The sequence below is a fragment of the Ornithorhynchus anatinus genome, chromosome 3 (genome assembly GCF_004115215.2).
Source record: "Ornithorhynchus anatinus isolate Pmale09 chromosome 3, mOrnAna1.pri.v4, whole genome shotgun sequence".
NCBI classification, from domain to species: Eukaryota; Metazoa; Chordata; class Mammalia; order Monotremata; family Ornithorhynchidae; genus Ornithorhynchus; species Ornithorhynchus anatinus.
This window is the reverse complement of record NC_041730.1, coordinates 135650495-135661716: the sequence shown is the minus strand read 5'-3', so window position 1 is coordinate 135661716 and position 11222 is coordinate 135650495. Positions and strand designations below refer to the sequence as shown.

General features: G+C 51.4%; 1 protein-coding gene across 5 annotated transcripts in view; it reads left to right on the top strand.

The window, feature by feature from the left end:
* The first annotated feature begins 5187 nt into the window (after positions 1-5187).
* Positions 5188-11222, top strand: part of LRRC27 (leucine rich repeat containing 27) — a 64868-nt gene continuing 58833 nt past the window's right edge. For 2 of the 5 annotated variants that reach the window (XM_029059269.2, XM_029059271.2), the window contains exons 1-2: positions 5194-5323; positions 10852-11127. In XM_029059269.2, coding sequence (XP_028915102.1) covers positions 10915-11127 — 213 coding nt within the window. In that variant the 5' untranslated portion in view covers positions 5194-5323; positions 10852-10914. Of the gene's footprint in view, positions 5324-10851; positions 11128-11222 lie in introns of all 5 variants that reach the window. The other 3 variants (XM_029059273.2, XM_029059272.2, XM_029059270.2) reach the window with 3 other exon arrangements.

The window sequence follows — 11222 nt, the reverse complement described above, 5'->3', positions numbered from 1 at the left end:
GGAGGAGCAGGAGGAGGGGGAGGAGGAGGAGGAGGAGGTGGAGCAGGAGGAGGAACAGTAGAAGAGGGAGGAGGAGGAGAGGCAGGAGGAGGAGGGACAAGAGGAGGAGGAGGAGGAGGGACAGGAAGAGGTGGAGCAGGAGGAGGAACAGTAGAAGAGGGAGGAGGAGGAGGAGGAGGAGGAGGAGGGGCAGGAGAAGAGGGAGGAGGAGGAGGGGCAGGAGGAGGAGCAAGAGGGACAGTGGACACCTTCCCCCACCCCCTTCACCATCCTCTTTCGCTGCTGCCTCTACCCACTCCCTGGGATCCCCAGGAGAGTCAGATCTCGGATCTTCCACTTAATAATAATTATTGTGGCATTTGTTAAGCCCTTATGGTATGCCAGGCACTGGACTAAGCGCTGGGGTGGAGATGAGCAAAACGGGTTGGACACAGTCCCCGTCCCACGTGGGGCTCACAGTCTCCATCCCCAGTTTACCGATGAGGGAACTGAGGCACAGAATAGTCAAGTGACTTGCCTGAGGTCACACAGCAGACAAGTGGCAGAGCCAGGATTAGCACCCAGGTCCTTTTGACTCCCAGGCCGAGGCTCTATCCACTGGGTCATACTGCTTCTCTTTGGGTTGGTGACCCTCGGGCATTTGTTATACACTCTAACCTCAATCCCACAGCACTTGTGTACATAATTTTACATTATATACTATAATTTACTTATATGTATGTAATTGTATATATATATATATATATGAATATCTGTCTCCCTCTCTAGACTGTACGCTCCTTGTGAGTGAGGATCACACCTACCAATTCTGTTGAATATAAGTCCAGTGCTCTGTGCACAGTAAGCACTCAGTTAATACCACTGATGATAACGACAATGATGATGAGAGTGGTGATGATGAGGATGAGTCAGGGTGTCAGTTGATCTGTTTTTACAATGTCTTTCCTCACCTTCATGACATCACTAAAATCCGCCCTTTCCTTTCCATCCAAATCACCACCACATTAATACAATCACTCATCCTATCCCACCTAGATGAGCGCATCATCCTATTTTCTGACTTTCCTGCCTCCTGTCTCTCCCCAATCCAGTCTATACTTCACTTCATTGCCCAGATTATCTTTCTACAGAAACTTTCAGGGCGTGTCACTCCCCCTCCTCAAAAATCTCCAGTGGTTGCCTATTAACCTCCGTATCAAACAAAAACTCCTCACTATTGGCTTCAGAGCTCTCCATCCCCTGGCCCCCTCCTACCTCACCTCCCTTCTCTCCTCCCACCCAGCCAGCACACTCTGCTCCTGTGGTGCCGTTAACCTTCTCACTGGGCCTCCATCTCGCCGGTCTCGCCACCGTCCCCTGGCTCACGTCCTGCCTCTGGCCTGGAACGCCCTCCCTCCTCAAATCAGCCAGACAATGACTCTCTCCCCATTCAAAGCCTTACTGAAGGCCCATCTCCTCCGAGAGGCCTTCCCAGACTAAGTCTTACTTTTCCTCATCTCCCACTCCCTGCTGCGTCACCCTGACTTGCTCCCTTTGCTCTTCCCGCATCTCTCTGCCTCACAGCACTAATGTCTATATCTGCAATATTATTTATATTGACGTCTGTTTACTTGTATTGATGTCTGCCTCCCCCCTCCAGATTGTGAGTTTATCGTGGGCAGAGATTGTCTCTCTTTATTACTATACTGTACTTTCCCAGGCGCTTAGTACAGTCCTCTGGACACAGTAAGTACTCAATAAATACGACTGAATGAATGAAGAGGGTCAGCACGAGTTGTCTCTGCGCTTCCCCGGGGTCGGGGGCCAGGGATGAGTGTAGGGTCGGAGGCAAGCGAGGCCCTGACCTTTCCTCTTCTCCCACTCCCTTCTGCATTGCCCTGACTTCCTCCCTTTATTGATACCCCCATTCCCAGCCCCACAGACACTTATGTTCATAACTGTCACATCTATTTCTAATAATAATAACGGTACTTGACTATGTGCCAAGCACTATTCTAAGCACTGGGATAGGTACAAGCTAATCAGGTTGGAATCCCTTTCGGGGTCACACCTGGAGAGTTTCCAGTCCTCTACCAGTCTCGGCTAAGGGAGGGAGAGTGAATCAGAGGCCTGGCCATTCCATTCCTAGCTTGGGCAGTGGCTAATGAGTGGCAGACCATCTGCTACAAGGCAAAACTCACCTGTGCTGGGCAGCAGCGGCAGGGAAGAGAGTCGAGGGCAGAGACTCAGGTTTACTGCGCAGAAGGAGGCAATGGAAAACCACTTCTGTATTTTTACCAAGAAAACCACTACCAGAACAATTGCAGATGGAGAGTGGGGAGTTCTGGAAGAGATGCGTCCATAAGGTCGTTATGGGTCGGAAACGACTCGACGGCATAAAAGGAGACAATTAGGTTGGACACAGTTCCTGTCCCTCACGGGACTCACAGTCTTCCTTTTTTCCAGATGAGGTAACTGAGACTCAGAGAAGTGAAATGACTCACCCAAGGTCACACAGCAGAGACGTAGCTGAGATAGGAATAGAACCCAGATCCTTCTGACTCCCCAGGCCCATGCTTTATCCAGTAGGCCATGCTGCTTCCATGTATTTGATCAATGCCTGTCTCCAGCTCTAGACTGTCTGCTTGTTGTGGGCAGGAAATGTGTCTTTTTAGTGTTACACTGTGCTATCTTCCAAGCACTAAGGACAGCCTTCCCTCCTCACATCTGACAATGACTCCTTCCTCCTTCCAAGCCTTGTTGAAGGCCCATCTCCTCCAGAAGGCCTTCCCTGACTAATAATAATAATAATGTTGGTATTTGTTAAGCACTTACTATGTGCAGAGCACTGTTCTAAGCGCTGGGGGAGATACAGGGTAATCAAGTTGTCCCACATGAGGCTCTAAGTCTTAATCCTCATTTTACAGATGAGGGAACTGAGGCACAGAGAAGTTAAGTGACTTATCCACAGTCACACAGCTGACAAGTGGCAGAGCTGGGATTCGAACCCATGACCTCTGACTCCCAAGCCCGGGCTCTTTCCAGAGCCACGCTGCTTCTCAACTAAGCCCCTCTTTCCTCTTCTCCCACTCCCTCTGTCTAACCCTGACTTGCTCCCTATATTCATCCCTCCCTCTCAGCCCCACAGCACTTATGTCCATGTCTGTCATATATTTCTTTCTTTCTATTGATGTCTGCCTCCCCCTCTAGACTGTGAGCTCATTGTGGGTCAGGGAACATGTCTGTTCATTGTCATATGGTCCTTTCCCAACGTTTAGTCCAGTGGTCAGTGCACAGTAACTGCTCCACCAAAAGGAAAAAGAAAGGAAAGAGGAGAGAAGAGGAAAGGGAAGAGAGGAGGAGAGGAGATGAAAGAGGGAAGGAGAGGAAAGAGGAGAGAAGAAGAGAGGAAAGGAGAGGAAAGGAAAGAGGAGAAGAGAGGAGAGGACAGGAAAGAGGAGAAGAGACCAGAGGAAAGGAAAGAGGAGATGAGAGGAAAGGAAAGGAGAGGAAAGAGGAGAGGAGAAGAGAGGAAAGGAAAGGAAAGAGGAGAGGAGAAGCGAGGAGAGGAAAGGGAAGGAGAGGAGAAGAGGAGAAGAGAGGGAAGGAAAAAGGAGAGGAGAGAAAAGAGGAAAGAGAAGAGATGAGAGGAAAGGAAAGGAAAGGAAAGAGGAGAGGAGAGGAAAGGAGAGGAAAGGAAAGAGGAGAGGAGAGGAAAGGAAAGAGGAGAGGAAAGAGGGAAGGAGAGGAAAGAGGAGAGGAGAGGAAAGGAAAGAGGAGAGGAGAACCAAGGAGAGGAAAGAGGAGAGGAAAGGGAAGGAGAGGGGAGAGGAGAGGAAAGGAGAGAAGAAAGGAGAGAAGAAAAGAGAGGAAGGGGGAAGGGAAAGGAGAGGAAAGGAAAGAGGAGAGGACAGGAAAGGAGAGGAAAGGAAAGAGGAGAGGAGAAGAGACGAAAGGAAAGAGACTAAAGGAAAGGAGATCACCTACTGAGAGCTCACCTCCTCCAAGAGGCCTTCCCAGACTGAGCCCCCCCTTTACCCACTGCTCCCCCTTCCCCCTTAACCTCCCCTCAGCTGAGCCCCCTTTCCCTCTGCTCCCCCTCTTCTTCCCTCCCCACCCCACCCTCTGCTTCTCCCCCTTCCCCTCCCTTCAGCACTGCGCTTATTTATTACTCTATTTATTTTGTTAATGAGGTGTCCATCCCCTTGATTCTATTTATCGTGATAATGTTGTCTTGTTTTTGTTTCGTTCTGGTTTGCTCTGCCGTCTGTCTCCCCCGATTAGACTGTGAGCCCGTCACTGGGCAGGGATTGTCTCTCTGTTGCCGAATTGTACATTCCAAGCGCTTAGTCCAGTGCTCTGCACATAGTAAGCGCTCAATAAATACTATTGAATGAATGAATGAAAGAGGAGAGGAAAGAGGAGAGGAAAGAAGAGAGGAGAGGAAAGAAGAGAGGAGAAGAAAGAGGAGAGGAGAGGAAAGAGGAGAGGAGAGGAAAGAAGAGAGGAGAGAAGAGGAAAGAGAAGAGAAGAGGAAAGAAGAGAGGAGAAGAAAGAGGAGAGGAAAGGAAAGAGGAGAGGAGAGAAGAAGAAAGAGCAGAAGCAGCGTGGAGAAGCAGCGTGGCTCAGTGGAAAGAGCACGGGCTTTGGAGTCAGGGCTCATGAGTTCGAATCCCAGCTCTGCCACTTGTCGGCTGTGTGACTGTGGGCAAGTCACTTAACTTCTCTGTGCCTCAGTTCCCTCATCTGTAAAATGGGGATTAAGACTGTGAGCCCCACGTGGGCCAACCTGATTCCCCTGTGTCTACCCCAGCGCTTAGAACAGTGCTCGGCACATAGTAAGCGCTTAACAAATACCAACATTATTAAAGAGGAGAGAAAAGGAAAGAGTAGACGAAAGAGAAGAGGAGAGAAGAGGGAAGAGGAAAGAGGAGAGGAGAAGAGAGAGGAGAGGAAAAGAAAGAGGAGAGGAAAGAAGGGAGAGGAGAGGACAGAAAAGAGGAGAGGAAAGGAAAGAGGAGAGGTAAGAAGAGAGGAGAGGAGAGGAAAAACAGAGGAAAGAGGGGAGGAAAGAGGAAAAGGCGCCCTGCGGCTTGGGGCGGGGCCGCGTGGTTGTTTTTTTCCCGGAGTAATTTTGGCGGCTTCGGGCCACCATCGGCCCCGAGCCCGTCGCCATGGAGACGGAGGACGCTCCGCCGCCCCGCCCCCAGCCGAGCGGGGCCGAAACCAGCCGAACCCAACCGAGCGGAGCCGAACCCGACCGAACCCGGCCGAGCGGAGCCGAACCCGGCCGAGCGGAGCCGAACCCGGCCGAGCGGAGCCGAGCGGGGGCAGGGGAGGAGCGGTAAGGCCCGAAGCGCCGGGGAGAGCTTAGCCCCGCCCCCGACAGCTGCTAAAACCCTGCTATAAGCGCTGGGCGGGCGAGGGGCCGGCCAACCCACGCCGCCCAGAACGAGGAAGAATAATGCTCCTATTTGTTAAGCGCTTCCTCTGGGCCGACCACTGTCCTAAGCGCTGGGGGGGACACACAAGGGGAGGAGGTTGTCCCCCGTGGGGCTCCCAGTCTTCATCCCCATTTTACAGATGAGGTCACTGAGGCCCAGAGAGGTGAAGTGACTTGCCCACAGTCGCACAGCTAATAATAATCATAATGTTGGTATTTGTTAAGCGCCTCCTAGGTGCAGAGAGTTGGGGGAGACACAGGGGAATCAGGTTGTCCCCCGTGGGGCTCCCAGTCTTCATCCCCATTTTCCAGTTGAGGGAACTGAGGCCCAGAGAAGGGAAGCGACTTGCCCACCGTCACCCAGCTGACAAGTGGCCGAGCTGGGATTCGAACTCATGCCCTCTGACTCCAAAGCCCTTGCTCTTTCCACTGAGCCACGCTGCTCCTCGACGGGCAGAGCACTGTGCTAAGCGCTGGGGTAGACACAGGGGAATCAGGTTGCCCCAGGTGAGGCTCCCAGTCTTCATCCCCATTTTACAGATGAGATAACTGAGGCCCAGAGAAGTGAAGTGACTTGCCCACCGTCACCCAGTTGACAAGTGGCAGAGCGGGGATTCGAACTCATGACCTCTGAGTCCCAAGCCCGGGCCCTTTCCACCGAGCCACGCTGCTTCTAGAGGCGTTCGGCTTGGGACCCAGGTCCTGGGTTCTAATCCCCACTCCTCCACTGCTCTGCTGGGGGGCCTTGGGCGAGGCATTTCACCTCCCTGGGGCTCAGTTTCCTCATCTGTAAAATGGGGATGGAAGCTGTGAGCCCCACAGGGGACAGGGACTGGGTCCTACCCGATTAGCCTGGGCCCACCCCAGCGCTTAGCAAAGTGCCTAGCACATAGTTAGCACGAAACCGATACCATAATAATGATATGATTAAAGGCGTGGTCTCTGTCCTTGAGGTTATGGTCTAGTGTCAGAGGCAAATGAACGCAATGATAATAATAATAACGTTGGTATTGGTTAAGCGCTTACTATGTGCCAATAATATAATAATAACGGTGGCATTGGTTAAGCATTTACTATGTGCTAATAATATAATAATAACGGTGGCATTGGTTAAGCGCTTACTATGTGCCAATAATATAATAATAATGGTGGTATTGGTTAAGCGCTTACTATGTGCCAATAATATAATAATAATGGTGGCATTGGTTAAGCGCTTACTCTGTGCAAAGCACTGTTCTAAGTGCTGGGGGTTACAAGATGATCAGGTTGTCCCACGTGAGGCTCACAGTTTTAATCCCCATTTTACAAATGAGGGAACTGAGGCCCAGAGAAGAGAAGTGACTTGCCCAAAGTCACACAGCTGGCAAGCGGCTGAACTGGGATTCGAACCCATGACCTCTGACTCCCAAGCCCGGGCTCTTTCCACTGAGCCACACCGCTTCTCCTGCACCGTTCTAAGCGCTGGGGGGAATACAAGGTGATCAGGTTGTCCCACGTAGGTCTTACAGTCAGCGTGGCTCAGTGGAAAGAGCCCGGACTTGGAAGTCAGAAGTCATGGGTTCGAATTCCAGCTCTGCCGCTTGCCAGCTGTGTGACTGTGGGCAAGTCACTTCACTTCTCTGTGCCTCAGTTACCTCATCTGTTAGATGGGGATTAAGACGGTGAGCCTCACATGAGACAACCGAATGACCCTGTATCTCCCCCAGCGCTTAGAACAGTGCTCTGCACATAGTAAGCGCTTAACAAATACCAACATTATTATCCCCATTTTACGGATGAGGTAACTGAGGCCCAGAGAAGTGAAGTCATTCTCCCAAGGCCAAAGAGCAGGATTAGATTAGAACCTGGGATTAGAACCCAGGTCTCTGGACTCTTAAACCTGTGCTCTTTTTCATGAAAAAAAAATATTGGTATTACTATGTGCAGAGCAGTGTTCTAAGCACTGGGGGAGATACAGGGTCATCGGGTCGTCCCACGTGAGGCTCACAGTCTTCATCCCCATTTGACAGATGAGGTCACTGAGGCCCAGAGAACCGAAGTGACTTGCCCACGGTCACACAGCTGACAAGTGGCCGAGTCGGAATTCGAACCCGTGACTTCTGATTCCCAGGCCCGGGCGCTTTCCACTGAGCCACGCGAAGCCATGCTGCTTTAGCACTGCTCCCTAATAATAATGATAATAATAATAATAGTATTTATTGAGCACTTATTAAGCGCCGGGGTGGAGACAAACGAATCGGGTTGGACACAGTCCCTGTCCCGCGGGGGGCTCATGGTCTCAATCCCCATTTTATAGATGAGGTCACTGAGGCCCAGAGAAATGAAGTGACTTGCCCAAGTCACACAGCAGATTAGTGGTGGTGCCGGGATTAGAACCCAGGTCTTTCCTACTCCCAGGCCTGGACTCAACCCACTACGCTCCGCTGCTTCTCAATACCTGTGTTCCAATCGTGCGTATTTGTGTCTGTTCTATTGTACCGCCCCAAGCGCTCAGTACAGCCCTTTATTTGATCATGGGTTCAAATGCCGGTTCTGCCGCTTGTCAGCTGTGTGATTTTGGACAAGTCACTTCACTTCTCTGTGCCTCAGTTACCTCATCTGTACAATAGGCATTAAGATTCCGAGCCCCACGTGGGACAACCTGGTCACCCCATATCAACCCCAGCGCTTACAACAGTGCTTTGCGCATAGTGAGCGCTTAACAAATGCCATCATTATTATTCTTACAGTGCTGTGCACGCAGGAAGCACTCTGTAAAATCATCGACATACTGACTGTATTTATGAAGTTTGCTCACCCGTTTCCCCATTGGATCGCGAGCTCCACGAGCACAGGGATGGAGTCTTCCCTTTTCATTTTACAATAATGTTGGTATCCGTTAAGCGCTTACTATGCGCAGAGCACTGTTCTAAGCGCCGGGGGAGATACAGGGTCATCAGGTCGTCCCACGCGAGGCTCACGGTCTTCATCCCCATTTGACAGATGAGGGAACTGAGGCCAGAGAAGTGAAGTGACCTGCGCACAGTCACACAGCCGACAAGGGGCGGAGCCGGGATTCGAACCCATGACCTCTGACTCCCAAGCCCGGGCTCTTTCCACTGAGCCACGCTGCCTCTCTGTGCTCTGTGGCACCTAACACGGTGCTCTGCCCGCAGCAGGGGCTCAGTACGGTCTGACAGTCATCAACGGATGGTATTTATTGAGCTCTGACTGTGTGCAGAGCACTGGACTAAGCGCTGGGGAGAAGACCGTGGCTCAGTGGAAAGAGCTTTGGAGTCAGGGCTCACGAGTTCGAATCCCAGCTCCGCCACTTGTCGGCTGTGTGACTGTGGGCGAGTCACTTCACTTCTCTGTGCCTCAGTTCCCTCATCTGTAAAATGGGGATGAAGACCGCGAGCCCCACGTGGGACAACCCGATTCCCCTCTGTCTACCCCAGCGCTTAGAACAGTGCTCGGCACATAGTAAGCGCTTAACAAATACCAACATTATTATTATTATTAAGACCGTCCACCACAGTTAGCAGAAACGATCCCTCCTCCCAACGAACTTACAGTCTAGAGGATGGATGGAAAAATGGGGCTGGGAGTCGGGAGGCCTGGGTTCCAGATTCAGTGATGGTGATGATGAGAACACGCGGGGGAGGGGGAAGAGGTGTAACCCCCTCTCTTTTGGTATTTTGTCAGCGCTTACTCTGTGCGAGACACTGTTCTAAGCCCTGGGGTAGATTATAATAATGTTGGTATTTGTTAAGCGCTCACAATGTGCAGAGCACTGTTCGGAGCGCTGGGGGAGATACAGGGGAATCGGGTCGTCCCACGTGAGGCTCACAGTTGATCCCCATTTTCCAGATGAGGTCACTGAGGCCCAGAGACGTGAAGTGACTTGCCTACAGTCACCCAGCTGACAAGGGGCAGAGCTGGGATTCGAACCCATGACCTCTGGCTCCCAAGCCCGTCTTCTTTCCACGGAGCCACGCTGATACAAGTTAATCAGATCGGACCCAGTCCCTGTTCCCGTATGGGATTCCCAGCCGAGGTAGGAGACGTGGAGAAGCCCGATTATCTGGTATCTACCCCAGCGCTGGAACAGTGCTTGACACATAGTAAGCGCTCAACAAATAGCATCATTATTATTATTATCATGTGACTTGACCAAGGTCACACAGTAAACATTTGCCCCAGTTGGGATTGGATCTGTAATTTTATTTATTAATATCGATGTCCGTCTCCCCACCTCTAGGCTGGGGTTGTCGCCGTTTATCGCTGTTTCGTACTTGCCCAAGTGCTTAGTCCAGCGCTCGGCACACAGGAAGCGCTTAATAAATACGATCGAATGAATGAAGCCAGGTGCTCGGACTCCCAGGCCCGTGCTCGTTCCACTAGATCGCACTGCTTCTTTTTGTGGACAGGGGTCTACCAATTCTACTGAAGCGTACAATCCCAAGCACCTAGTACAGTCCTCTGCGTACAGTAGGCGTTCAATAAATACACTTGATGGATTGACACTCGGTGCCGGTTCCGTTTCCTCGACCAACTGCTTTTCCTCTTCCTGATCTGGTTTTCCCTCCTCCCTCCAGTGAGATTTTGAGGAGCAGCGCGGCTCAGTGGCGAGAGCCCGGGCTTGGGAGTCAGAGGTCATGGGTTCGAATGCCGGCTCGGCCACTTGTCGGCTGTGTGACTGTGGGCAGGTCACGTCACTTCTCTGGGCCTCGGGGACCTCATCTGTCAAGTGGGGATGAGGACTGTGAGCCTCAGGTGGGACGACCTGATGACCCTGTATCTCCCCCAGCGCTTAGAACAGTGCTCGGCACATAGTAAGCGCTTAACAAATCCCAACATCATTATTATTATTATTATTATTATTAAAGAGAAGCAGCATGGCTTAGTGGAAAGAGCCCGGGCTTGGGAGTCCGAGGTTATGGGTTCGAATTCCGGCTCTGCCACTTGTCAGCTGTGTGACTGTGGGCAAGTCACGTCACTTCTCTGGGCCTCAGTGACCTCATCTGTAAAATGGGGATGCAGGCTGTGAGCCTCACCTGGGACAACCTGATGACCCTGTATCTCCCCCAGCGCTTAGAACCGTGCTCTGCGCATAGTAAGCGCTTAACAGATACCAACATTCTTCTTCTTATTATTAAAACGGGGATGAAGACCGTGAGCCCCACGTGGGACAACCTGATGACCTTATATCCTCCCCGGCGCTTAGAACAGTGCTTTGCAATAGTGAGTGCCTAACAGATGCCATCATTATTATCATTATCATTACAAGCGATCGATATTGTGTCAGTTGAGTCAAAAGATACCGTCCTCTCCCGAGCGCTTAATTACAATGCTCTGCACACAGTTAGAGCTCAATAAATCCAGTTGAATGAAGGAATATCAAGTGCTGACTCTTCTTCCTCCTCGTCCTCTTTTCCTTTGGTTTTCAGTTCAACGCAGGCCTCGGAAGGATGAGTTTTTGTGTCCAGATTCCTGCTTCTGCTCCGTAACCAATGGACAGGGGCTGCTCTTATAAAGCCCCCAGTGGGACTTTTGCTCCCCTGGAAGCCGATTCCCTGTCAAGCAGGAAGTTTGGAACTCGCTGCGGAGGAGAAAATGGGAAGATGGTTTCCGGCATCGTCCTTACACCTTCGACCGTTCTGGATCTGAGTAAAAAAAGCCTTCAACACCTGTGCGATGATATTTTTAAAGTCCCCAACCTGAAAGTAAGTTCTCCAGATTTCCGCACCAACCCGGGTGGGTGCCGAAGCGGGGAGGGTGGTGTGGGCGCTCGCTGTGGGCAGGGAATCTGTTTATTGTT